This window comes from Oncorhynchus clarkii, chromosome 8 (genome assembly GCF_045791955.1).
Source record: "Oncorhynchus clarkii lewisi isolate Uvic-CL-2024 chromosome 8, UVic_Ocla_1.0, whole genome shotgun sequence".
NCBI classification, from domain to species: domain Eukaryota; kingdom Metazoa; phylum Chordata; class Actinopteri; order Salmoniformes; family Salmonidae; genus Oncorhynchus; species Oncorhynchus clarkii.
In genome coordinates this window covers 22,716,777-22,744,699 of record NC_092154.1, presented here as the reverse complement: position 1 = coordinate 22,744,699, position 27,923 = coordinate 22,716,777, and the positions used below count along the sequence as shown (strand labels likewise).

The 27,923-nt window shown below is 49.1% G+C and overlaps 1 protein-coding gene across 25 annotated transcripts in view; it reads left to right on the top strand.

Annotated features, from left to right (window-relative positions):
- LOC139415114 (afadin-like) overlaps positions 1-27,923 on the top strand; it is a 133,743-nt gene that overhangs the window by 100,556 nt on the left and 5,264 nt on the right. For 6 of the 25 annotated variants that reach the window (XM_071162962.1, XM_071162938.1, XM_071162944.1 and 3 more), the window contains 14 exons: positions 63-206; positions 600-798; positions 1,102-1,205; positions 2,819-2,899; positions 17,572-17,637; positions 17,987-18,060; positions 18,951-19,069; positions 19,514-19,714; positions 20,068-20,159; positions 20,759-20,947; positions 21,144-22,319; positions 23,551-23,586; positions 25,093-25,227; positions 27,342-27,870. In XM_071162962.1, the coding sequence (XP_071019063.1) occupies positions 63-206; positions 600-798; positions 1,102-1,205; positions 2,819-2,899; positions 17,572-17,637; positions 17,987-18,060; positions 18,951-19,069; positions 19,514-19,714; positions 20,068-20,159; positions 20,759-20,947; positions 21,144-22,319; positions 23,551-23,586; positions 25,093-25,227; positions 27,342-27,870 (3,145 nt within the window). The remainder of the gene's footprint in view (positions 1-62; positions 207-599; positions 799-1,101; positions 1,206-2,818; positions 2,900-17,571; positions 17,638-17,986; positions 18,061-18,950; positions 19,070-19,513; positions 19,715-20,067; positions 20,160-20,758; positions 20,948-21,143; positions 22,320-23,550; positions 23,587-25,092; positions 25,228-27,341; positions 27,871-27,923) is intronic. The other 19 variants (XM_071162950.1, XM_071162951.1, XM_071162958.1 and 16 more) reach the window with 10 other exon arrangements.

The window sequence follows — 27,923 nt, the reverse complement described above, 5'->3', positions numbered from 1 at the left end:
GTCACTATAAATCAAGTCCTTCTCTGTCATTAATTGTACTCTGTTCTGTTGTTCCTCCCCAGGCTACGACTCTCCTCACCATGGACAAGTACTCCATGCAGGACGTGCAGAACATCCACAACACCTGCTTCAAGCTGAACTCCCTGCAGCTCAACGCCCTCATGACCAACTACCACTGTGCTCCCGACGAGCCTTACATCCCCCCAGTAAGACATGACGACACGGTCCTCTATTCACGTGCGCGCTCCTCTATTCACGTGCGCACTCCTCTATTCACATGCGCACTCCTCTATTCACGTTCGCACTCACACACTAGAGATACAATGAATGACTCTGAAGTGGAGAAATGGGGGTTTGCGGTTTGAAGTATTGCTTAACACAAGTCTCCTCCCATAATGTGTTGGAGTTTGAGCTGTTATTTTGGGGTAAACATTAGCTAAGCTCACCGCTTGACTGATCTTCCTAGCTCCCTTTTCCAGTCCAGGTTGCTGTTTCTACTTTGTGGAATATGGAGGAAACAGTCAAAGGACCATTACACACATCCCTCTCCCCTGATGTAACTAAACCCCCATTGGTCCGTCTGGTGTCTCCCCCTATAGGAGCTTATAGACCACGTGGTTGCCGTGGCGGAGAACACAGCAGATGAGCTGGCTCGTAGCGACGGACGAGAGGTCCAGCTAGAGGAGGACCCCGACCTGCAGCTGCCCTTCCTGCTGCCCGAGGACGGCTACTCCTGCGACGTTGTGAGGAACATTCCCAACGGATTCCAGGAGTTCCTGGACCCCCTTTGTCAGAGAGGTACTTGTGTGGAGGAGGATACAAAAATACACTCTATTTCGGAATGTCACACCGGTTGTGTTCTGTCTAAACCTAAAGTTGTGAACCAATCAGAGGCTGGGCTGGCCTGTGTTTGTTTTGTTGACGCGTAGGCAGTGGAATGTAATAGCTATGTAAGAGGAGACTTTAGAGCTGTTTGCTCCTGTCCTCATCAGAGTGTTTGAGAGAGATTCCAAGAGTTGTTCCTGCTGCCGTGTAAATGTAGTCTCAGATCTGTACTAAGTAGAAGAAGATAACTGTGATTTCCTCTCGTGTCCTGTGCAGGATTCTGTCGGCTAACCCCTCACCCGCGCTCCCCTGGGACCTGGACCATCCACTTTGAAGGAGTCGACTGCGACAGCCACTTCTCTGCAGACAACTCAGACCTGGTAGGTGTCCCTCCAACCGTTACAGCTTAGGACTATGCAGGACACCATTACATTGAGCTGCATGATCATGCACATTAGTGCCTGTTAGTCATGACGCAGACATGTCCTTATACATTAGCCACCATATTACTAAGTAACGGAGAAGCACAGAGGAATGAATAGGCTGCTGCTTTTAGCTGTTTAGAACACTTGAATATTTCAATTACTCAACTTCTCTGTTTGTGGCTTAATGTTTTGGCATCACTTGTTTCCAACGATCGTATGGAAAACGTTAATGTCCCATGCTGCTGTCATGCAATCACCGTTCTGCCCTACTCTACTTAACACTAACAGACTCGCACACACACACACACACACACACACACTTCCTCCTGCTCGATTTCAATCAACACCAATTACACCACAGAGGCCAATAAGTGACCAGAGAGCTCTGGAACAGCAGTAAATTATACCCTTCTCACCCTAATCACACAAAAAAAGAAATTACACTGCTTCCTGTATAATTGCCCTGTTTTTTTCCCCCCCAGCTCTCATTTTTCATGCTTGAAACCTCAGCTCAGGGTTGGCATTAGCCCCAGCCCCCACACTAGTAAAGGGACCGGAGAGGAGGAGGGCGCCCAAACCATTTAAGTACCGCTGAGGTTTTGATTAATGGGCTCTTGGTCGTGTGCCAGGCAGGGCGACCCCGGCACCCCGCCTCATGTTTCCACCACATTGCTCCAGAATCACTACTCTAGTGTTCCATAGAGTCCCGCTGTTAGCAACCATTACAGGGTTAATAAGACACACAGAGACAGACAGGGGATCCCCGAGGACAACAACGGGTAGGTTTCCCTGATCACTAGTCCAGACAGGAGGTGTTACTGTAGCTAGCCTAGTGCAGTCAGACTTTTGTCATCCTAAAAACGTTTTCTCTCTGGAGAAGATGCTCTCGCTGGCAGGTGTTGTTTGAGTTGAGAGTTAGTCTCTTACTGCAGAATATCTGTTGTCTGAATGAATGTTTTCTTTACTCATTGTAGCCAGCTGAACCCTGCATCACCATTGCCCTGCCCTCTAGCACTTGGTGAAATCACTCCAATGGCATTCAGAAAGACTTGTTCTACACCACATCACACGATGAGAAATGCCACCAGATCCCTGTTACTTAATGTGGCTTTGTATCCACTCTCTGTGTCTGAACTATGTGGCTGTACAGCATAGCTCAGCACATGAGCGAAGAGTTGTTTGTGTCTTTGGGGCTGTTGAGTCTCAATGTGTTCAGTGCCATAGGGACGAGAGGCAGTCTGTGTGGAAAGCCCTGCCCTCTCCCTCTCTCCCCACCCTGCTCCCAGGCAGCCCTCTTTTTAAACGATCCCATTGAGATCCTCTGGAGCCAAGCGCATGTGGCTTTCATTCTTGACTCCTCTCCAGCCCCCGCCATTTCTCATTGCGGTCGCCCCAACCCAGCTCTCTCTCTGTATGACGACCCTGCTCTGCGCCTATCCCTCTGCTCCCTCATCCAGCGCCTCATTCTGCCTGAGAAACGTCCAGGAGAGAGCTCCCAGCTCTGAGAGCCCTGTAGAAGCACATTTTTCCTAAGCTAACGCTCTCTAAGCTGTGTCCTCTCGTTGCAGCAAATGCGGAAGGAACCGGAAGTTGTGACGGTCACCCTGAAGAAGCACAATGGCATGGGCCTCAGCATTGTGGCTGCCAAGGTAAGACATCTTTCAATCCTTTCCTTTCATTATTGATAAGGTTTTTGTCGATACCCGCTAGTGCTCCTGGAAGAGGTTTGTGACTTCCTGGCTGGAAGGGAAGTGTTATGTGAGTGATGTGAAATACACAGATTCAATTAAGAAATAACCCAGAAACATTTGTTGCGTCCATGCTCAAGCAGACTTGATGACTACTGCCTGGTGAACACATAAATAATCCAAAATAAGCCCTTCTCTCAATCGTTGTCAAGAACCTGCCTGAGGGTGTCCTCATTTTCAGTTCAACAACATTGCCGGTGGAACATGCTGTTTCTAACACTGTTGGTGTGGATTGATATAAGAGCCTTAGGTTGTACTGGGTTCTCTTCTGTGGTTGTTTACTGCATTAGTCTGCCGTAACTCTGGATAAGTGTGTGTGTGTGTGTGTGTGTGTGTGTGTGTGTGTGTGTGTGTGTGTGTGTGTGTGTGTGTGTGTGTGTGTGTGTGTGTGTGTGTGTGTGTGTGTGTGTGTGTGTGTGTGTGTGTGTGTGTGTGTGTGTGTGTGTGTGTGTGTGTGTGTATATATATATATATATATATGTGTGTATATATATATATATATATGTGTGTATATATATATATATATATGTGTGTATATATATATATATATATATGTGTGTATATATATATATATATATATATATATATATATATATATATATATATATATATATATATATATATATATATATATATATATATATAAAAAAAAGTGACCGTCATGTTTCAGCTGGCACCATTATAGCCCAGGTCTGACCCGGGTTGGTCTGTGTGTGTTTCTGGGGGCTTATGCTGTATGTCCACCAGATGCGTATACGTTTTGCCGGATGTCTAGTCCGCATTTTCGCTACTTGACGCACATGTGCTTCGCAAGGCTGCAGAAAGGTTTGCAGTATGGAGGAGAAGGTCATTTTGCCTGTCTCTGGGCTCTCTGCCCTGTTCCACCAAAGCACTAATTGCTACCGGGGCCTCCATGCAAAAAATGTTGCTGGTCAGTTGAATGTGAAATAATTAGCTGGAAAGGGGAGGCTAACTAGCCAAGTGGTTAGCTTTGTAGTTTGTACCACCATGCGGTAAAGCACATCACAGCCCAGTGCAACATCCCCAACGCCGCGTTGCGGACTACTCCATTGGCAATGATTTTGACGCGTCTGGTGGACATGAGGCTTTAGACTGTCACTGACAGATGAATGAGAGTCTGAGAAGAAGATGGATTGGGGGGGGGGGGGGGGGGGGGGGGATGGTGTGGGGGGGGGTGGATGGAGGACGATTGGGAGGCGGATGGATGGTGGTGGGGGGGGGGGGGTGATTGGGAGGCGGATGGAGGATGAGCGGGGGGGCGAATAGAGTAGCCTCCCTGAACTGTTTATTTTCAAAGCATAGTTTTTGTATTTTAGGAGGTGGGGGCCACACCCTCTGTTTTTACTGCTATTTTCAACCTGAGGTGGTGTGAGGAAGCTAGGGAGAAAGACCGAGAGAGGTGGGGAGAGAGAGCAGAGGGAGGGGAAAATGGGAGGGGAGGACAGGAGACAGAAGGAAGGCATGAGTCCGAGGCAGACTGGAGAAGCGAAGGAATGAGAGAGAGAGGGGGAGAGCGAGAGGAGAGTAATTTGCCCAGTGCAGAACACAGCTGGGTAGTGCTCTGAAAGTTTACCCAAACTGTTGCAGAGTAGTGAGTGGCTAACGCTGGCGGACTGTTTACTTAAGTCTGTAAATGGTATTTCCTACTCTGGCTGGCTGCTGATTATTTGTCATATGGCGTCCTACAGTAGAATGTAGTGTGGACCTCTTTCTTTCTCCCACTGCGCCGCACCTAGTATCTCCTCCTTCGCTAGCTGTTTTGTTTTGGTCTCTGACTGGTCTCTGTGATTATTACACCAGTACATCTGGGCTGTGATCTGCCCCTCCTTGTGGACTTTTAATTGAGCCTGAGCACGAGCCAGTTCTAGCCGAGCGGGAACTATCTACCTACACCATGTGGTTCTCTGTGGTCGGAAAGAAGGACGAGTCGGTGAGGCGCTCTCTCTCTGTCTCTCTCTGTGTTAAATACAGGTGTGACTGTGTATGTGTGGTGGGTGGAGGGGGGTGTGTAGCCGTTTTGTCAGAAGAGGGGGTTGAGGATGGGAAGACACAGGTAATAGACCTCCAGTATGTGCTGCAGTTCCACTTGCTCAGTGTTCTCTACTGCTGTAAGCTTCACACCGTCTTTCATATTTCACACCTGTAGAGTTTTCTCTAATCAAGTATTGTTTTGGGTTTAAATTCCATCTTTTGCAGGGTTGCTCATTCAAAATGTATGATTTCTCTTTAGCCAGAAACTCAGACCAAATAAGCCTCCAGCTCACACCAGTTTATCATATTGCTGTGACCCACTATGTAAGGAACCTAGGACGGTTCTCTACTGAGCTATTTTGGGCTATCCAGCTGCTCTACTGCTGCTATCTCAAGACCACACAGTTAATGATTGTCAAGGCGATACAGGCACACAGGCCAGAACTTCATCTCTGGGACAAGAGCTTGATTTGCTTAACTTTTGTCCCCTTGATTCTGCTCTGACAGGCCTAGTTTTGTTTACTCCAGGCTGTTATTCTGGGGCGGCAGGGTAGCCTAGTGGTTAGAGCGTTGGACTAGTAACCGGAAGGTTGCGAGTTCAAACCCCCGAGCTGACAAGGTACAAATCTGTCGTTCTGCCCCTGAACAGGCAGTTAACCCACTGTTCCCAGGCCGTCATTGAAAATAAGAATTTGTTCTTAACTGACTTGCCTGGTTAAATAAAGGTAAAATAAAAAAAATAAAAAAAATTCTGCAGATGTTCACCTAAAGGGTTTTGTGGGGACAGAGTGTTGGGTTCCAAATGAGGAAGAACAGGGGGATATCCTGACCCTCTCTCTCCACTCCACCTCACAGGGGAGTCCTGCTGCTCATTGTCCAGCATTTCCCCACACTGACGACAACCCAAGGCCTGGGGAAGCGATTCTGATTAATCTTTCCCCAATCTGGAGGTAGACAGACTGGCCCTCGAACTTAACAGATGTTCTCATTCCTTTCGGTGCTTTTTAAATATAATATAAGTTGGCTTGTTTGTCTGTTTGCTAGTCTGTTTGTTTTGAAGATGTTGAGGCGATAGTGATGGAACAGTAGTGTAGATGCAGCTATACAATGATTAGCTGGTAGAGTACAAACTCTATGGTCTCCCTCCAGTAGAGCGCTGTAGCAGCAGTAACAATGGGAGGATGTGCTCTGAGCTCGCGGGGCTGTGTTTCCTGCTGCTGGTTAGCTCGCTGGCTGGCTGTGTGTGAGACGGGACTCTGAGCATTAGCTTACGTGTGTGTGTGTGTGTGTGTGTGTGTGTGTGTGTGCTTCTCAGAATGTGGTTGCACTGGTCACTCACTGCCTGCCAGTCCTGCCCTGGGGCACAGCAAGAGCTACAACATGTAGCCACTACAGTAGTCTATATTTCCTGGGTGGGTTCTACAGCATGTACTCAACTGAATGACAGTGGTTACTAAGAACATGGCATAACCCAGCTGTGGGTTCCCAGCTAATGATCACTCCCCTTTTTCCTTTGCCATTCTTTCTCTGTGACAAATGGAATGTTTAGTTCAATGCCCAGCGAGTTCACTGTTCTAATTGCCCTTCTGTCAAACGCACGTTGTTTGGGGTGAAGTTGTACACGGTGACGCACACATTATCACGGGCAATTTAACACTTGGCCTTGTTGCCTCCCTAACCAAAGATCTAATCATCTAACCTCTATGGGAGCCATGCTCGTGTCGAGACAGTTTGCCACTTTGAATCCTGGCGCCTAGTAGAATTTGACAGCACTCTCATTTGCCCATATAGAACTGCCTCATACTGTCAGTTAGGATTGGGGTGGATGCTCACATTTGTGACAGCACTCATTCCATGTTTGACTGCAACTGTCTGGATTAGGAGCAGGTACTGAGAGAGGGAGGGAGTGTCTAATTTAAGGCAACAGATATATGACCACCACGTAGTGTTGTAGGAATGGAAGGAAAAGCTGCTAGAGGTTTAAACATGCTGTTCTCTAGGTATTCTCCTCTCCATGCGGTTAGTAGTGTGTCCAGGGGACCAGACATCTAGTCTCCCTCTCCATAATTGTCCCTCTTCAATCTGTGGAGCGTTGGTTCCAATGATTTGTGAGTGTGTGCGCGTGCATTTGACCATGTTGGACGTGGTTCTTATCAGACTGACATATAGCACATCTGGCTTGAGTTAGCCCCTGAAAGGTCCCTCGTTCCCGCCGCTCTGTGAACTACTGTTTTTATGACTTCATTAGAGCAGTGAGCCTGCCGTGTGTGTGTGTCCTTGTCTACAGCCTTGCAGCTTTTAGACAGACTGTCAGACAGAGGCAGAAGTTATTAAACAACAAAATGAAAGACTTGAATAGCAGACGAGGAATGAGCGAGAGATGGATTGTACTCTCCAGGGAAATATCTAAATCCCCCCCTTCTAAACCAGAGCCCCGTCTGCCTCTGTCAAGACTGAAGAGCCTGTTTAATAGAAAACCACATGAAGAGCCTAGCAGCCTCCTTTAACCATCACACACCTCAGACAGAGGGGCGAAGACACCGATCTGTGTGGTCTCCACTAAACCAAGCAAGCCCTGCCCCCCACCACACACACACACACACACACACAACAGAGGGAAGCATACTGGAATTATTTAGACCGCAGGCAGATGTCAAGACGTCAGATTAGTGTGGTGCCTAAGTGTGTCTGTATCCTGTTCATCTGGAGTTGCATAGAGTTGGCCCAGTGTGACGATCGCACTGTCTGACACACTTCTTATCCGATTCAAGGACACATTCTCTTTGCTTAATTCGCTGTCATCACAGACAGAATGTTCCATCTTGAGAAATAGAGATAAGGACAGAGATGAGAGAGAAAAATAAGTCTGTTTTGTGAGATGATATTATGCTGCTAGTTCCTTGCTCCTTCTTTCTCCAGTCAAATTGTGTAGCGTAGCCTGAAATAATGAGTGTATGGATGGATGGAGCTGTTCACGTCTCACTATGGAGCTCAGCTTAAATACCAAAGAGCTGTGGACAAATTGACTTGTGTGTGTATTATAGTAAACTTCCTCAGGACTCCAGTCCACTGCACTCGACTTGGTGTGATTAACTATTCTTTCCTGTGCTAAACCCAATGGCAGGAAACTGCATATCATAGTATGATTTTATGTCCTCTAGGAGTCTGGTTTAAGATATGCACACTCACACACAGTATGAATGCCGCCTCAGTGTGAAGGGACAGACAGACAGTAGTTGTGTGACAGGATGTCTTTGCTCTAATTTCCTATAAAGCAGATCTGGGTTACAGGGCCCTTCCCTGGGCAGGAAGACTCATTGCAGGGCAGGGCAGGTCGGGAGAGCTGTTTGTTTGTGACACAGTACATTTGACTGAAGTAAAAAATAAACATAAAATACATTTGGACTGCTTTAGTGGGCTCCCTTCCTGAATCTACATTTTTCCTCTGTCAGCTAGTTTGTGAAAAACTTAACAGTTCTCAATTAAAGTAGTAAAACTTAATTTAGATTTTGTAAAAGCACACATTGCGATAAAGCAGATCTATATTTTGTGGCAGTGCGTCCTCTCTTCTAATTGGTTAAAACAATAAATTAACTGAAGTTGAACTGTGAGTTTACAGTGAGGTGTGATATGTGTCTGGGCAGTGTTAGCTTTGTGTGAGTGTCTGGGCTGTGCTAGCTTTGTGTGAGTGTCTGGGCTGTGCTAGCTTTGTGTGAGTGTCTGGGCTATGCTAGCTTTGTGTGAGTGTCTGGGCTATGCTAGCTTTGTGTGAGTGTCTGGGCTATGCTAGCTTTGTGTGAGTGTCTGGGCTGTGCTAGCTTTGTGTGAGTGTCTGGGCTGTGCTAGCTTTGTGTGAGTGTCTGGGCTGTGCTAGCTTTGTGAGTGTCTGGGCTGTGCTAGCTTTGTGTGAGTGTCTGGGCTGTGCTAGCTTTGTGTGTGTGTCTGGGCTGTGCTAGCTTTGTGTGAGTGTCTGGGCTGTGCTAGCTTTGTGTGAGTGTCTGGGCTGTGCTAGCTTTGTGTGAGTGTCTGGGCTGTGCTAGCTTTGTGTGTGTGTCTGGGCTGTGCTAGCTTTGTGTGTGTGTCTGGGCTGTGCTAGCTTTGTGTGAGTGTCTGGGCTGTGCTAGCTTTGTGTGTGTGTCTGGGCTGTGCTAGCTTTGTGTGTGTGTCCGGGCAGTGCTAGCTTTGTGTGTGTGTCTGGGCAGTGCTAGCTTTGTGTGTGTGTGTCTGGGCTGTGCTAGCTTTGTGTGTGTGTGTCTGGGCTGTGCTAGCTTTGTGTGTGTCTGGGCAGTGCTAGCTGTGTGTGTGTGTGTCTGGGCAGTGCTAGCTGTGTGTGTGTGTGTCTGGGCAGTGCTAGCTGTGTGTGTGTGTCTGGGAGGTGCTAGCTGTGTGTGTGTGTGTCTGGGCAGTGCTAGCTGTGTGTGTGTGTCTGGGCAGTGCTAGCTGTGTGTGTGTGTCTGGGCAGTGCTAGCTTTGTGTGTGTGTCTGGGCAGTGCTAGCTTTGTGTGTGTGTGTCTGGGCTGTGCTAGCTGTGTGTGTGTGTGTGTCTGGGCTGTGCTAGCTGTGTGTGTGTGTGTCTGGGAAGTGCTAGCTGTGTGTGTGTGTCTGGGCAGTGCTTGCTGTGTGTGTGTGTCTGGGCAGTGCTAGCTGTGTGTGAGTGTCTGGGCAGTGCTAGCTGTGTGTGAGTGTCTGGGCAGTGCTAGCTGTGTGTGAGTGTCTGGGCAGTGCTTGCTGTGTGTGTGTGTCTGGGCTTTGTGTGAGTGTCTGGGCTGTGCTAGCTGTGTGTGTGTGTCTGGGCAGTGCTAGCTGTGTGTGTGTGTCTGGGCAGTGCTAGCTGTGTGTGTGTGTCTGGGCAGTGCTAGCTGTGTGTGTGTGTCTGGGCAGTGCTAGCTGTGTGTGTGTGTCTGGGCAGTGCTAGCTGTGTGTGTGTGTCTGGGCAGTGCTAGCTGTGTGTGTGTGTCTGGGCAGTGCTAGCTGTGTGTGTGTGTGTGTCTGGGCAGTGCTAGCTGTGTGTGTGTGTGTGTGTCTGGGCAGTGCTAGCTGTGTGTGAGTGTCTGGGCAGTGCTAGCTGTGTGTGAGTGTCTGGGCTGTGTGTGTGAGTCTGGGCTGTGCTAGCTGTGTGTGTGTGTCTGGGCTGTGCTGTGTGTGTGTGTGTGTGTGTGTCTGGGCTGTGCTAGCTGTGTGGGTGTCTGTGCTGTGCTAGCTGTGTGTGTGTCTGGGCTGTGCTAGCTGTGTGTGTCTGGGCTGTGCTAGCTGTGTGTCTGGGCTGTGCTAGCTGTGTGTGTGTGTCTGGGCAGTGCTAGCTGTGTGTGTGTGTGTGTGTCTGGGCAGTGCTAGCTTTGTGTGTGTGTGTGTGTGTCTGGGCAGTGCTAGCTTTGTGTGTGTCTGGGTAGTGCTAGCTTTGTGTGTGTGTGTCTGGGCAGTGCTAGCTTTGTGTGTGTGTGTGTCTGGGCAGTGCTAGCTTTGTGTATGTCTCTGGGCAGTGCTAGCTTTGTGTGTGTGTCTGGGCAGTGCTAGCTTTGTGTGTGTGTCTGGGCAGTGCTAGCTTTGTGTGTGTCTCTGGGCAGTGCTAGCTTTGTGAAAGTGTGTGGTGGCGGCTGCACTAGGTGTGTGTGAGATGAAGTACTCTCTGTCCTTACTGGACCTTGCCACCTCAGTGTGAGTGTGCTCAGCCTCAGATCATAACACCTGGTAAACTAATCACAAACTACAAAGGAGAGGGTCATTTCCCCTGCTCACCCTGTGTTGTTGACCAGTTACTTAAGAGTGATGCGGTCACTTGTTAGTCCACACATTTAAAGGCGTCAGTGTCTGTCCGAAAAACAGCTCTTGTAGTAAGTACAATTGTGGCGTAAAAAGTTAACAGAAGCGTAACATTGAAATGGACAGCAAGGCACTTCATCCAAAAAGTGTTTGAAAACTTTGTGATACTGCAGCTCCCTATTAAAGTTCTTCATAGAAATGAAGTGCATGATAGTTTCTATCAGATGTTTTTGGGCATTGATCTTTCCTCTGAATATGCTGTCTACAATGTTGTTCTGGAGCCACATGCGCCGAGACTGAACGTGCTGTCCACAGTGTTGTTCTGGAGCCACATGTGCCGAGACTGAACATGCTGTCTACAGTGTGTTCTGGAGCCACATGCGCCGAGACTGAACGTGCTGTCTACAGTGTGTTCTGGAGCCACATGCGCCGAGGCTGAACGTGCTGTCTACAGTGTATTCTGGAGCCACGTGCCGAGGCTGAACGTGCTGTCTACAGTGTATTCTGGTGCCAAGGCTGAACGTGCTGTCTACAGTGTATTCTGGAGCCACATGCGCCGAGGCTGAACATGCTGTCTACAGTGTATTCTGGAGCCACGTGCCGAGGCTGAACGTGCTGTCTACAGTGTATTCTGGAGCCACGTGCGCCGAGGCTGAACATGCTGTCTACAGTGTTGTTCTGGAGCCACATGCGCCGAGGCTCCAATCACAGGTGTGATGTGTGCCACACTTAATCCACACAGACACAAATCTCCTCTTGGCATCGGGCGAGGCGTGCAGCATGACTGCGAATCAACACGTTTAACACCCTCCTCCGACAATGTGTTCATTAAAAACAGTGTTGTAGCTAGCTACACATGTTCATTCTGTCAGGAGGCGAAAGAAACACCAGGTTAGGAGAGGTGCTGGCTAGCAGAGTAGAACACCTGGTTAGGGGAGGTGCTGGCTAGCGGAGTAGAACACCTGGTATGGGGAGGTGCTGGCTAGCGGAGTAGAACACCTGGTTAGGCGAGGTGCTGGCTAGCGGAGTGGAACACCTGGCTAGGTGAGGTGCTGGCTAGCGAAGTAGAACACCTGGTTAGGTGAGATGCTGGCTAGCGGAGTAGAACACCTGGTTAGGCGAGGTGCTGGCTAGCGGAGTAGAACACCTGGTTAGGTGAGGTGCTGGCTAGCGAAGTAGAACACCTGGTTAGGTGAGATGCTGGCTAGCGGAGTAGAACACCTGGTTAGGCGAGGTGCTGGCTAGCGGAGTGGAACACCTGGCTAGGCGAGATTATGGCTGGCGGAGTCGAACACCTGGCTAGGTGAGGTGCTGGCTTGCGGAGTAGAACACCTGGCTAGGTGAGGAGCTGGCTTGCGGAGTAGAACACCTGGCTAGGTGAGGAGCTGGCTGGCGGAGTAGAACACCTGGTTAGGTGAGGTGCTGGCTAGCGAAGTAGAACACCTGGCTAGACGAGATGCTGGCTGGCGGAGTAGAACACCTGGCTAGACGAGATGCTGGCTGGCGGAGTAGAACACCTGGCTAGACGAGATGCTGGCTGGCGGAGTAGAACACCTGGCTAGACGAGATGCTGGCTGGCGGAGTAGAACACCTGGCTAGACGAGGTGCTGGCTGGCGGAGTAGAACACCTGGCTAGACGAGGTGCTGGCTAGCGGCGTAGAACACCTGGCTAGACGAGGTGCCGGCTAGCGGAGTAGAACACCTGGCTAGGTGAGGTGCTGGCTAGCGGAGTAGAACACCTGGCTAGGTGAGGTGCTGGTTAGCGGAGTAGAACACCTGGCTAGGTGAGGTGCTGGTTAGCGGAGTAGAACACCTGGCTAGACGAGATGCTGGCTGGCGGAGTAGAACACCTGGCTAGACGAGATGCTGGCTGGCGGAGTAGAACACCTGGCTAGACGAGATGCTGGCTGGCGGAGTAGAACACCTGGCTAGACGAGGTGCTGGCTGGCGGAGTAGAACACCTGGCTAGACGAGGTGCTGGCTAGCGGCGTAGAACACCTGGCTAGACGAGGTGCCGGCTAGCGGAGTAGAACACCTGGCTAGGTGAGGTGCTGGCTAGCGGAGTAGAACACCTGGCTAGGTGAGGTGCTGGTTAGCGGAGTAGAACACCTGGCTAGGTGAGGTGCTGGTTAGCGGAGTAGAACACCTGGCTAGACGAGATGCTGGCTAGCGGAGTAGAACACCTGGCTAGACGAGATGCTGGCTGGCGGAGTAGAACACCTGGCTAGACGAGGTGCTGGCTAGCGGAGTAGAACACCTGGCTAGACGAGATGCTGGCTGGCGGAGTAGAACACCTGGCTAGACGAGGTGCTGGCTAGCGGAGTAGAACACCTGGCTAGACGAGATGCTGGCTGGCAGAGTAGAACATTTGAAAAAGAAATGGAGAGCCAGACGCTCTAGGAGCGCAGATGTAATAATTGAATAACGCTGGTTATTAGACTATTAAATTATTTCTGACCTCCTAGGGTGTGTGGCTCTCCTTTTTCAAGCTTTCTGTGAACTCAGCCATTAGTGTCAACTTCCTCTCCTTTACTAGAATAAATCAAGTTAGGTCTATGTGTTTTAGGTCTGAAGGAAGGGGTTTTAGTGACATAGGTGAGATACATTACCCTGTATTCTGCTACACTAGCCAGCCGTCATACTAAAAAACAGTAGCAATTAGAGCTCTCGTTAAAGCACTGCAGAGTTGTATTAATGGGCTTTATAGACCTTCTTTGTTTCATGCTGTGCTAACTGAGCCTATGAGCCTAGCACAGTGTGTGTTTTTGGCTGAGCGGCCGAGGCGGGGTACAGTAGCCCTCCTGCTGTGTCGGTCTATGACTACTACCTTACAGGGTTGTGGATTCCATGAAACACCGCCTCCCTCTCTGTCTTTGGGTTAGAGCTCCTATTTCCCTCACATCTCTACTTGATGTAAAGGCCTTCATCTAGAACATTACTCATACTCTACTAGTCTACATGTTTCTGTGGTAACAGAAGCTCTGACATGTTTTGGGGAGATCAGGTAGCACCTAGTTATGGCTTTAGATTGGATACCTGAAAGAACACAAGTACCATTTGGGTTTTTGGTGACTTAATGACGTCGTCGTGTCGGTAACAACAACCCAAGTGGCGTTGCATCTCACACACACACGCATTTCCAGGTTTGTTTCTTCCCCGTGGCAGTATAGATGAAACTGACAGCCTGGGTTTCTCACTTGCCCAAATGTGAGCTATGATAAGATTTCCATCTTGTAGGACAACAAACCTGAATCTGTATCAGCTTGGTAGAGGGCCAGTAGTCCTCATGTGGGTAAGGGGACACCTTTTCCTCCTGTCCCCCCCCCTCTGTGATGGGGACCATTATGTCCCCCGGGGAGGACGGGAGGCCCTCTGGAATGTCCCCCTCTGGGCTTAGGTGACACCCCTCTAAGAGGAGTCTGTCACCCAGCACCAAGTGACAGCACTGGTGATAAGACACAGATTAGTGACTACCACAACAGTGCCAGACTGAACATAGTGACTACCACAACAGTGCCAGACTGAACATAGCGATGTCTTCAGTGTATCTGCTGCTGGTTTAGTTGACTCTTCCCTCTATTCAAGGGTTTTAGGTCTGGTGGTTTTCATATTCTTGGCTCATTCTTGTTTATCTGATGCTCTGTGGTGGTGGTTGTGCTATATTAGAACAATTGTATGGTGCAGTAGATATAAAGTGACATGGACATCAAGGTGGGGAGGAGAGGGGGGTATAATGTAGAGTAAATGGCCCAGCTTTCTCAGGCAGATTCTGTGTCTGCCTCTCCGCTACTGTGGCTGAACCCTACTCTGGGCGAATACCCACAGATCCCCTCGGTCTCTCTCTGTCCATCCTCTCTCTCTGTCTCGCCCTCTTTAGTCTTCAGATCCTCTGTCTTTACATTGTTTGCATTGGCATCAGACGTAAAGCATCACATTATAAGGAGTGTGGTAGTTGACTCCTCAGCGGTTTATATTTCAGTGGTTGTTTTGGCAGATCTTCACAACAGATCATCAAACACTTTGAGGAATCAAGTCAGCAGGCGACCGCCCAAACCTCTCCCGTAGCTTTAGTGTCGACCACCAGCCTTTCTCAGCCGATCACCACACACTAGCCTTAAAACAACAGTGTGTCGCATCTACGGCAGCCCTCGCGTGAGACGTGCAATGGGCCCACACATGGGTGGCTTTTACTGGTGAAGCCGTCCAATCCCGGTTCTCGTGTTTGACTTGTATATTATTGGCACCTCCAGCTGGAGTCAGTCTCTACCCACAGCCCCCTGCTGATCTCTGTTAAGGGTCACCAGAGCCCCACACCCCTCCTTTAATGTCGCTTCCAAAGACTCGTGGCCCAGCGTCAAGAGGTATTAGTGCTCAGACTGGAATGTTGATTCTGTAAATACAGGGTCTTATCGTGAGTCACTACACTTGAGTAGGAGCATAAGTTGGTGTGGTGGTGAGGTGTTGAACTGGTGCTGTGGAGGAGAAGGACCACCAGGCTGGCTATGCTGTGTGGCGGTATCTATCTGCTGCACAGTGGAATGCGTTGTTGACCGTTGAGGACGAGGGCTGGGATCTCCCTCTCCTCTGGCTGCTGTCTCTCTGGCTTGTCATATTCCTCCGCTCCAAGATGCTATGGTTTGTCTAGAGGAAAACACCTGTTCTGTTTTCTCTCTCCCTTTGCTTCTCAACACACATTCTCACAAAAATATGTTATTTAACCTTTATTTAACAAGGCAAGTCCGTTTAGAACAAATTCTTGCTTACAATGACTGCCTACCCCGGCCACACCCTAACCTGGACGACACTGGGCCAATTATCCGCAGCCCTATGGGACTCCCAATCACGGCTGGTTGTGACACAGCCTGCAATCGAACCAGGGTCTGTAGTGACACCTCTAGCACTGAGATGCAGTGCCTTAGACCACTGCGCCACTCGGGAGCCCAACATGTTTCTAAAGGTTTTGTACTGTACTGGTGGCTCATCAGAAGAGGTCAGGACTGTGTGTTATAGGCCTACATGTTTCTAAAGGTTTTGTACTGTACTGGTGGCTCATCAGAAGAGGTCAGGACTGTGTGTTATAGGCCTACATGTTTCTAAAGGTTTTGTACTGTACTGGTGGCTCATCAGAAGAGGTCAGGACTGTGTGTTATAGGCCTACATGTTTCTAAAGGTTTTGTACTGTACTGGTGGCTCATCAGAAGAGGTCAGGACTGTGTGTTATAGGCCTACATGTTTCTAAAGGTTTTGTACTGTACTGGTGGCTCATCTGAAGAGGTCAGGACTGTGTGTTATAGGCCTACATGCGGATGCAGGTGAGAGTGTAAAGCAGTTTCATTGCTTTAACGGAAGCTGTACTAATTCCCTTGAATTCATGAAGGAGTTCATGTTCAACTTCAGAGATGAACCGTTTGTTCTCAGTAACACTAATAATGGCCAAGTTCTCTGTCAAGTTAATTTGATGCTGTTCCATGGGTTCCTTCAGGCAAGCATGATGTTGAATTGTCGATCTTGAATGGGCTAAGGAGCAATTGTTCAGTGGAGTTCTGGAGTTACAAAGTAGGAGTAAAGTCTGTATCTACTATCTAGCCTGCTATGTTTGTACAGGTGAAAGCTCTTTTTAGAGTGGTCTGGTATTATTGGGCCATAGCTCCATGTAAACTGTTCTCTCGTGTTATTTTGAAATGGAATGATATTAAACCGAACAGAACAAGTACTATCCCAGGCAGCTCAATGTGATCTCTACCTGATCTTCCCTAAATATTACAGCTGGCTCTGGCCAGGCCATCAGCAATGGGAAAATACTTTTCATCAAAATAACATTTTTAGTCCACTCTTTCTAAAACGCTGACGCTCAAGGATTCTCCCACACTACTCTAGGATTGTATTTGAATAGTTTGTGGAATGATTTAAGCGGTATTAACTGGTATGGTGATTTGAGGCCTTGTTGGAGTTTTAGTTAGGCCAGAGGGATGGGGGAACCACTCATTATAGGGTTTCCCGGTCTTTCAAATGTGGTGACGCTTAAAGGGAACCTAAACTGGCTGAAGTGGCTAGTCAAAACAGCAGATGGCACGTAGTATCATGTCAAAACAGCAGATGGCACGGCACGTATCATGTCAAAACAGCAGATGGCACGGCACGTATCATGTCAAAACAGCAGATGACACGTATCATGTCAAAACAGCAGATGGCACGTAGTATCATGTCAAAACAGCAGATGGCACGTAGTATCATGTCAAAACAGCAGATGGCACGTAGTATCATGTCAAAACAGCAGATGGCACGTAGTATCATGTCAAAACAGCAGATGGCACGTAGTATCATGTCAAAACAGCAGATGGCACGTAGTATCATGTCAAAACAGCAGATGGCACGTAGTATCATGTCAAAACAGCAGATGGCACGTAGTATCATGTCAACCCTCCTTAGGCCTTGTCTCATGTAGCGTCATTATTAACAGCATGTTTTGTTGATACTTCTGTCAACAGTGCTGATTGAATCTAAGTTGTCCTGCTCTCAGGCTCTCTAGATTCCAGATGAATAGTTTAATTTAGCTGTCAGTTCACTGCAGACAGATGCCTCCAGACAGTGCTACAGTAGCTGTGTGATTTGAGTGATGTGCTATAACCCTAAATGGTCTGTGATGCTGTTAACAATGCTTCACCAGTCCAGTAGGCCAGCTGATCAGCAGCTGCGCCACAGTAGCATGTGTCACAATAGAACACTGGGGCCAAGTGTCCCAGCCAGACCTTCTTTATGTCCAAGTGTTCTGTCTGTCTCCTTGGCCTGTGTACTGAATGTTCTCCTCGGTCTTCCTCCAGGGTGCTGGGCAGGACAAGCTCGGGATCTACATCAAGTCTGTTGTGAAGGGAGGCGCGGCTGACATGGTGAGTGTTTTAGATCAACGACTACATCCTGTATTCAGAACGACCTCATCTAGTATGTCAATTGTGAAGTATTTTGGCTGTAATGTCTTTTTTTGTTATATGTTGGACCTCAGTAAGACAGTAAGACTAGCTGTCTCCATTGGCGTTGGCTAATGGGTGTCCTAATAAATCTACTCAAATCAAAAATCTAGACTGACTCACAACAATGACAAATACATGTGTGTACTGCTGCTATTATACAACCTGTCTCTTCTTCCCTCACCCTCTTTCTCTGCGTGTCTGCGTGTCCGTGTCTGCGTGTCCGTGTCTGCGTGTCCGTGTCTGGGTGTGTGTGTCTGCGTGTGTGTAGGACGGGCGTCTGGCTGCAGGGGACCAGCTGCTGAGTGTGGACGGCCGCAGCCTGGTGGGCCTCTCCCAGGAGAGGTAATGCCTCAGAAATATTTCTGGCCTGCCTTGCCCCGGGTCACTCCACAACACTACTTGGCCCTTGTGTACAGATTCGGTTTAGGATTGAATCAAGACATGTAATGTCCTGCTGTTGTCCTTATAACGCACTGAAGAGAACCCAAGATAGGGAACATCAAGGCCAAGTTGATACAAAGAGCCATTTCAATAGAAGCCCGTCACACCATGGAACTAAATTGGCTCAATCACGTTGAACGAGCGGGGGACTTATCTACAGTGCACTGACTTACAATGACCTCCACAATGTTTATGTTGGGTCTAATAGTAATGAATAGCTTATCCTTGGTCCACGCCTCTCACAGATTAATCCTTTATACCCTTTCAAACACCCACAACCTTTTTGTCTGTGTGCCTTTGGTTTCCAAATGCCCGAACAGTTGAAACTCAGTGCTCAATCGCTAACATTCTGTTTTCAAAGAGTTGATTTGAACTTTTAAAATCTAATAGCCATGTTGAAATGAAAGCATTACACTCAATCTGCTCTTCAGCTGAGAATCTGTTCCAACTCTTGGATTTGTTGGTTGCTTTGAGAAGTTATTGTGTGTATGTGTTTGCCAGTGATTAACCACAAGGCCTTGAGCTCCAAACAGACAGTCTAAAACTGTGGGGAAATGAATTTCTAAATGCTATTGCATATGGGGAATGTTTTAAAGCCATTCCTGATCAAGTTATGTCAACTCCTTGTCTGCCAATGAAAGTCTCATAAACATCTATACTTGGTACTACCACGATGAAAAACAACAACTTTGGCATATTTGTTTTGATCTGTTACATTCAATCATCTCTCCATTCCAATCTATTCTGATTGAGTCCCAGGAATATATGTGATGTCCTCGTTCTCTTGTCAGGGCTGCGGAGTTGATGACGCGGACAGGCTCTGTGGTGACACTGGAGGTGGCCAAACAGGGAGCCATCTACCACGGCCTGGCCACGCTCCTCAACCAGCCTTCTCCTATGATGCCCAGAGGTACGGGTCTGCTCTGCTAGGGCAATGGTGGTGTCTGAAAATTCCCCCCATGGTCCCCTATATAGTGTACTACTGGCCCACAGGGTACCATTCCAGATGTAGACAATGTCCCTTCTTGTTGTCATGGTCTAGAGTCAGTGTTACCACACTAGCATAATCAGGGTTTGTGGCTTGGCTCTGTCGTCGTCGTCCCCCCCAAAAAAAATCAGTCACACACAATTAAACTTAGCAGTTGTCATTAGGGCTCAAAATTCCATTGAAATGTCAGAAGCCAAAGTCTGAGTTGTTTTGTTTTCAACATCCAGCCTATAGACTTCTGTGGTATTAGAGAGACAGTTGTAGTTTGAGGTGCTGGCTGTTAGTGTGTGCTGTGAACATGACTGCAGATAGTTGTGCATGAACTGTCTGCTGTGGTTGGCTCCTTAATCTCTCTCTCCCTCTCAGCGTCGCAAGGAGGGCGTGACAAGAATGGTAAACTGAGACCAAAGAGCGAAGGCTTTGAACTGTACAACAACTCGGTCCAGAACGGCTCTCCAGAGAGCCCCCAGGCCGACTGGCAGGCCTACCCAGAACCAAAGAAGATGAGCGGGGAGGAGAGGCTACTGAAGAACCGGGCCGACCACCGCTCCAGCCCCAACGTGGCCAGTGAGTAGATCGAAGGGGTGATAGAGGGACATTTATTAGGCCTGTTGTGACATACTGTACATGTCCGGAGGGCAGTGCTACCCAACCCTGTTCCTGGGGACTTGTGCCAGTGTGTCTTGATTAGGAGATTATTTTAGTGTCGGGCTGGAACAAAAGCCTCCAAACCCCATAGCAAGAGATGGTGAACGGTGCTCACTGAGGTGCAGTATGTGGTGTGACCACTGGGGTACAGTATGTGGTGTGACCACGGGGGTACAGTATGGTGTGTGACCACTGGGGTAAAGTATGGTGTGTGTGTGACCACTGAGTTTGCCTCTGCTCAGCTCTGACTCCATGGCGTTTTCCTCCTCCAGACCAGAGCCAGAGTCCGGGAGGGAAGGCCGTCTACACACGAGGACCTGGGACCAAGATCACCTCTGTCTCCACGGGCAACCTGTGTGTTGACGTGAGTAAACACAGCAGCAACAGCAGCCAGAGGAATGTCTCTCTGAGGAGAAATTTGACTCTGTCCGAGTTATGAGACCACACCAAGACATTACCAGTCACACCACTGGACAGGGCTGAAGTCCATCATGCAGAGACTGTACAGTATTGCGTTATTTCCTGTTTTTAAACCCGTTTTTCTCAGCACTCAAAACTGTAATGAGTCATGAGTCATTGGTGGTAAAAACCGAAAGCAGCGTTACTGAAAATAGCTTTACCTCTTGTTTTTCATGTTCCCCTTTAATGAATCCTAATCAGTTCTCGAACCACTTACTGATTAGCTACCCAGCTGTGGTGCTGTGTTCATGTGCTGCCTCACCAACAAACAATGGTCTTCCTGACTACGGCACCCCAACGCCATCTACCGTTAACAACACTGATTCCAGAAATCCAAGACCACAAGAACAATTGTCTAGTTTATCAGGTGTCCGGTAGCCAACCTTAATGTATGGTTTGAACTAACACAATTCCTTCTCTATGCGACCACAAGAACGATTATCTTGATCTCTTAGACAACCGTAATGTCTGGTTAAATAGTAGTCCCTTTTTCCTTGTCTATAGGACGAGCCCTCTCCTCCCCATCCGGAGGCCTATCCTATTCCCACTCAGACCTACCCCAGGGAATACTTCACCATCCCAGCCTCCAAGTCTACGAACCGGATGGACTCGGCCCCAGGACAGATATACGCTGACGACAGGGGTCCTCCCGGCCCCATGGAAGACCACCACCACAACAGCATAGCTATGCAGGTGTGCACACAGTGACATCACTCCAGGAGCAAAGGAATCATACAGAAATGTTTTCTCTGAATAGCCTCCCTCAGAGTATATACTATGAAAAGCGTGTTCATTTATAAAGGAATTAGGTGTATACAGTTGGGAAAAAGTGTTGTTCTGCTCTTGCACTGTGTTAATGTGTGTGTGACTGCCGTGTCTGTCCTCTCAGCGGGTGGACCACTCTCAGGAGGAGCTGTGTGACCTCCCAGGGGGCTACCCTCCAACCGGCCTGCGTCCTGAGGACTTGGTCCACCTGCACCAGCAGCAGCAGAGAGAGGCTGACTACCAGCGGGGCAGTGGGGAACACTGGGTCAACCACCACCAGGTCTCCTCCTCTGTGGAGTCCTCCACCTCCAGCCAGGAGCACCTCAACTACTCCTCGTCCTCCTCCAACAAGACCCAGAGCAACCACAAGAGTGGCCCGGGACGCTGGAAGACCCCCGGCCCCATCGCTCCCCACCCAGGCCCCGTGGCCCAGTCCACACGCACGGACCTCCCTCCCCCTCCACCGCCCCCTCCCCCCGTACACTACCAGGACTTTGAGCTCCAACCCGACCTGCCCCTGCCCCCTCCTCCCTCGGCCACCCAGCAGCAGGCCGCAGCCGCCGCAGCCGACCGAAAGAAGCGCGAGGAGCAGCAGCGCTGGTATGAGAAGGAGAAGGCCCGGTTAGAGGAGGAGAGGGAGAGGAAGAGGAGGGAGCAGGAGAGGAAGCTGGGACAGGTCCGTAACCCAGCTGTGCCTGTAGCCCACGACAACAACCAACACGGGGGCACACTCCCCCCTCCCACACAGCACCAGCAGATGCCCCCTCCCCGGTCCCCCATGCAGCAGGTGCCCCATCCCTACCTCCCCCCCCAGGGCCAACAGCAGGCCCAGCAGCAGCAGCCCCCCAGGCCAGAGAAACTGTCCACCCTGCCCAGAGCGGGCACCCTGCCCCCTCAGGGTAACCCAATGGACACAGTGATCAGAGAGCTGCTCCCCCAGCAGCAGCCCCGCACCATCGAGCGCCGGGACCTACAGTACATCACCATCAGCAAGGAGGAGCTGTCTTCCAGCGACAGCCTGTCCCCAGACCCCTGGAAGAGGGACGCCCGGGAGAAGCTGGAGAAGCAGCAGCAGCTGCACATCGTAGATCTGCTGGACAGGGAGATCCAGGACCTGCAGGCCAAGCCGGAGCGTACGGCCGAGGAGAGCGACCGGCTCAGGAAGTTGATGCTGGAGTGGCAGTTCCAGAAGAGACTGCAGGAGTCCAAGCAGAGTGATGAGGAAGATGAGGAGGATGACGACGAGGACGTGGACACCATGATGATCATGCAGCGGCTGGAGGCAGAGAAGAGAGCAAGGGTGAGCTGCCCTGGAGAGCAGAGGTCTAGTGTGCACAGGGGAGAACAGGAGGATGTGGAGAAGGTAGGCTACAGTATAGAGAATCATACCGGACATCAGAGGTAAGGTGTATGGAGGAAGACCAGTGGCCCAAGATCTTCATAGTGCAATTAGATGCACATGAACCCATCATTGGTTACAGTACACCCATTATAAATGTTCTGTGCTCTGAAAGGTTTTTAGCCTCTACTGAAGTTTCTCATGCCAAGGAAGGGCGAGCCATGGGAAGCAAAACACTAAGAAAAGAGGAAATGGAACTGGGCTTAATGGTTACAGAATAGGATATGGAATTCCCATGAGGAACCCCATGAAGTAGCTAGCTACAATGCAGGTGCACATTGCAAAACATTCAACATCCTTACGTCATTGCTTTGCCATGCTGAGCTGAGCTGCTGTACTCGACTGGCTGCGGAGGGAGGGAGGGAGGGAGGATGCCGGACACACAACAAACTTACATGGAAACATGGCAAAGTACAAATTGGTTATTTTTAACAAATGTATTATGGCCATTTGGAAATGATTCATCTCATTTTCCTGGTCTAACAAGATGGCTAGAGTAGCATATTTTTGCCCATTAAAAGTGTTGTACCATTGTACATGCAAAAAAAACACCAGAATAAAATGCCATCTAACCTGGGCTAATGTCGCTAGTCCCCTCAGACGACACCACAGATCAACATAAACCCCTCTACAGTGTATTGCTTCTCATTTGTAACTGTTACAACAGTACTATCTTCAGTCTGCTGTGACCTTGTATCCAGACTGTCTAGTGAGACAATGATTCCAGGATGTAGTGAGCAGTCCCTGCCAGCAAGGCCAAGGCTCACATCCCCTTCTTGTCTGTCTCTGAGGGAGAAAGATGGTCTTAGTTTCGGCCAGGGGGTTGGTGGTGGAACGATGTGTAAATTCCTCCTGTAAACGGGGCACTTTGGAGCTCCATGCGAGGGATGGGACTGAGCGGAGCGTTGTCTGTCTGAGGGGAAGTGGGCCACTCATTCGGCCGCTGGCAGTAATAAGCCCCATTCTGTGGAGAAATGTTCCTGGCACCACATCACTGCTGCCTCCAAAACCCCTAAAAAAAAAAGTACTTTTGTCTTCTTCTATGCCCTCCTTTTAATTTATATTTATTTACTCTATTTCTCCCTCGTTCTTCCTGTTTTCTTTCTATTTGTTTTTTTCTCTTCTCCCGCAGCAGACTGCTGTCCCAGCAATCTCTGTTCTAGACTTGGTACGTTCTCTCTTTACGCACTCCTCCTTATCCTCCTTTCTCGTCTTCGGTTCCACCTGTATTTCTCTTTTCGTTCATTCTGTCCCCTCCCTGTCATCTGGGGGGTGGGGGGGGGGGGGGGGGGGGGGTGTGGGCTGCTGTTCTCGTGGGGCGGGGTACGGGGAAGTCACCCTGCGATGCTGTGGAACCCTGTCTGTCTCCACTAGATAACTGCTGCTGTGGAACGGTGGTCTAACAGACAGTCACACTTAGTAATTTGGTCAGGGCTCATTTAAAGACAATACCACATAATAATGCCTCATAACATAAATAATCATCCCTGGAAGAAAAAAAAAATCCCAAAAAGAATAAGAAAATCAGTATGATAACTCATCTAACCTTAAAGAAGGTTAGAAAGAAAGAACTACCTGGGGCATGGTTAAATACTGTATTTGTTCCAGAGAACTCAGTACTATGCAGCTGTTTCAGTACAGGGAGCTGCCTGGCCTGCAGTGGGGGTCTGTCTGCATGATTTGAGACCCTCCCCCAGCAGTGGTCATCTGCATGTGGGGTGTAACCCATCATTGTGTCATTGTCAGTCCACTTCATTCAACTCATCCAGCTCTGTGTGAACAACGCCGGTGCTCAGCCAATATAGCATCGCTCTCCTCCTCAACTCCCCTCTCATTGGGGAAGTTGCACCGTGTAGCAAATGTTTCTACTGTCCATCTGTAATCATGTTTCATCCGGTGATTGACTTCCAGTCTGTTGTGTTTGGTCACCATGACATCAGTGATGTAACTAAGGCTTGAACTGGACGCTCCTCTGCTCTGCCTAGCCATGCTGCTGTTTGTTCTCGCTGCACGTTGCCATTCATTCTGCATGTCCAGCTGTCGCCATATGCCTGTCTGCAGTGCAGACCTCACCACAGACGACCTATCCTGTGGCAAAGAGAAAATAACCTCTAGATTTCTACACAGCATACAGAGCATACCATCAGCATATCTAGACCTAGAAGTTTTCAACACAACAAGCCCTTGTCTGGAAACCCGATGCCAGTGTGAGGTACCTCACAGGGGGGCCAATCTACTGAATTAGCCTTTGTGTAGATGTGTGTAGATGCAGACCTGATAGGGGTCCTTAGGGCTTTGGGGATTTACTGTGGAGCTGTGACTGAGTGAGTAAACAAATGTAGTGATATGAGCCCATGACAGGAGGTTCTGTGTGAACTAACCTGACCTGCACTATGCATTGAGACCACAGACAGACTAGCGCAGCAGTAGGCGCTGCTCTAGTTGCAGAGCTGAGGATAGTTTGTTACTAAATTATATTTCCACCTTTTCACGCTAGGAAGTATGGCCTCACAACATTAATGTACAATGCATTTGAATAGTATATGAAACAGTTGATTTAAAAGTATATTCCACTGATTCATCTCCAAGCACACAATTTTGAAGGACTCCTGAGATCACTAGACTGTAGGCCGTTCCTGGGCCGCGTACATGGTGCTGAAGTGTCTGTGTGTAGTTGCAGGACGAGGAGCGGCGGAGGAAGCAACAGCTGGAGGAGATCCGTAAGCGCGAAGCGGAGGACCGGGCCAAACAGGAGGAGGAGAGACGCTGGAGAGAGGAGGAGAGGGCCAGACGAGAGGTCGATGTGAAGGTACACCTCCCTGACAGGACCCACAGAACCACGTATATCGACGCTACACAGTTCTCACACAGCACATAGCTAGCTAGCTAACACACAGCTGGTTAGACAGGTGCTGTCAAAATATGATTTCTCATTTATGTTCATACAGGCAAAATATTGTATCATACATTTCTATCTGTGATTTCTGTTCAGTCAGACTTCAATACGATTATAAAATAATATGAATGCAATAGACCGCAATTAAATCCAGATGCTTGCATTGCCCACAGCTGTCTTTCAGTATTATTATTCGTTCCATTTTATTAAAGCTAGTTATGTGAACGGATTGATGTCACTGCCAGCAGAGCAGATTTAAGCAGAATGCCCCAGTCAGATCTATTAACAGAGGACATCAAAGTGAAAACCCAGAGAGAGTCTTACCTGCATGGTAATTATAGTATTACCCTGTGGGGATCTGCCCAGCTAATTGTAGTTTACCTCGTGAAACAGGAGTTGTGCCTCAACAAAACAGCCCAGCAGCAGAATACACAGTGAAAAACAAAGACCGATCCGTTGGATCACTTCTCTTCAGGGGGTGGAAAGGGTCAACTGAGGTGGTAGTTTTTTGTGAAATCTGCTAACATGATCAGCTTTTTCAAGGTTTCTACTGTTCTGTTCCCAGTTGGTCAGTCTCCCACAGAGCTGTACGTGATCTTGTGGGAGGAGTTGTGAACACGCCCCTCTACATTGAACCAGTCACAGAACTGTGAAGGGTAATCTGTCTGACAGGGTTTTAGGAACATAAGAAGAAGCCAGTAGACAGTGATTAGTGATGGAAGTAGTACCCTGTGTTCAGGGGAAGTGTTATTGGGCCAGAGAGCAAAGGGCGTGTGGACAGGGAGTCTGCAGACAGACAGGATGCTGACTTATCTTAATGAAACCTGGTGGTGTTTGGTCTGTCAGAGGCTAAGCATGTTTTTGGAGCACTAGTGTTTTGTGTCCTCAGTCCCAGTTAGTTACAAGGACATTGAATTACCAGTGGTCTGAGAGCAGCAGCACCCCTTCATCTTGCCTTGTGTGACATTGTTACAACATCCCAGTGCCATTTTGTTTTACTGTGTGACCATTGATTCAGCTGTTGTCTTCCTGTGAGTCATCTTCACACCACTGGTAATTGAAGCCCTGTAATAATGGCAATGATGTCCAACTGCATGGACTCATGATGGTCCCCTTCCTCTGTGTTATGTAATGTTATGTATGGATGTATGCATGTAACCCTCCTACCCCCAAAAAGCATGGTAGTCACTTTTTACGATATTTTACATTTGCTGGGAAGCCATAGTCATTCCATCAGGCACTGCTTGGAACCGCTATTGGAATGCCCCACCCTCGCTGTGGTTTGTGGTGGTCATACCAGAGTACAATACATATCTGTTCCCCCACCATCCTCTCATCGATGACATATACCTACCCACCATACCACCCACTACGCACACACTAACCCAGGGGATCCATGTACAGAATCCAGAGCTGACCAATCTCTATTACCAGCTGGTAACTTTCCAGAGCTAAAACCATAGAATCCCTCCAAAAATCCCTGAATTGGAGTCTTCAAGCCTATCGGATCAGTTGACTGTAGTCTATCCAAAACCACTTCAAACTGTTGGCCCCAGCTGTCAGAGAAGTCTCTTTATCCATCCTCACTTCTGGTGGTTCTCAACACAGCATGGAGGGAAGGAGAGGAAAAACAGCACATTTACATTTTAGTCATTTAGCAGACGATCTGATACAGAGTGACTTACAGGAGCAATTAGGGTTAAGTGCCTTGTTCAAGGGCACATCGACAGTTTTCACCTAGTCGGCTCATGGATTCAAACCAGCGACCTTTGTTACTGGCCCAACGCTCTTTACCGCTAGGCTTCTCTACTAAGGTATTACAGAACCCAGTACACACAGAGTAGTCTCCCCCACCTCACACACACACAGACATACAGACACATAGTGGAAAGATAAGGTGGAGGACTTGTCTGGGTGTCTTGTGGCCATGGGTAGTCTCCCTCCAGCAGAGGAAGAGTGAGTCAGGTCCAGCCAGCCATGCCTTGGTGAGAGTAGGCCACACTAACAGGCTCTTCCCATTCCCTTAGAGGAGGCAGGAGGAGGAGTACTACACACGTCTGGAGGAAGGGCGGCGCCGGCAGCACGAGGAGGCCGAGCGCAAGCTGCTGACGCCTGACGAGCCTGGTCTGTACAGACCTCCCCTCCCCAGGGACTACCAGCCTCAGCCCCCCCCTCCCACTGCATCCCCCGCAACCACTGCCACTAACGCTCCACCACCCCCGCCTCAGAGAAACACTTCCTACCTCAAAACCCAGGTCGTCTCCCCTGATGCCTTGTACACTGCCAAGTTTGTCTCGTACAATGACGAGGAGGATGAGGACACTACAGGCCTAGCAGGTCAGGTTAAGCTCTCCTCCACCAGGAAGTCCTATGGCGACCTCCCGCCCGCGCACAAGCCGCAGCCGCCTGCGCGCAAGCCCCGTCCTATGTCTGATGGGATCTTTCTGTCCAGCTCATTCCAGCCGCCGGCTGTCAATGCCAACAGTACTGCAGGGCAGCCCCCTCCCCCTCCCATCAAACCCAGCCTCAGCTTCATCCCGACAGGCAACTTTAAAGGTAGACACAGAAAGGAGAGAGGACACGCCTCCCGTATACCTCTCACTCCATAT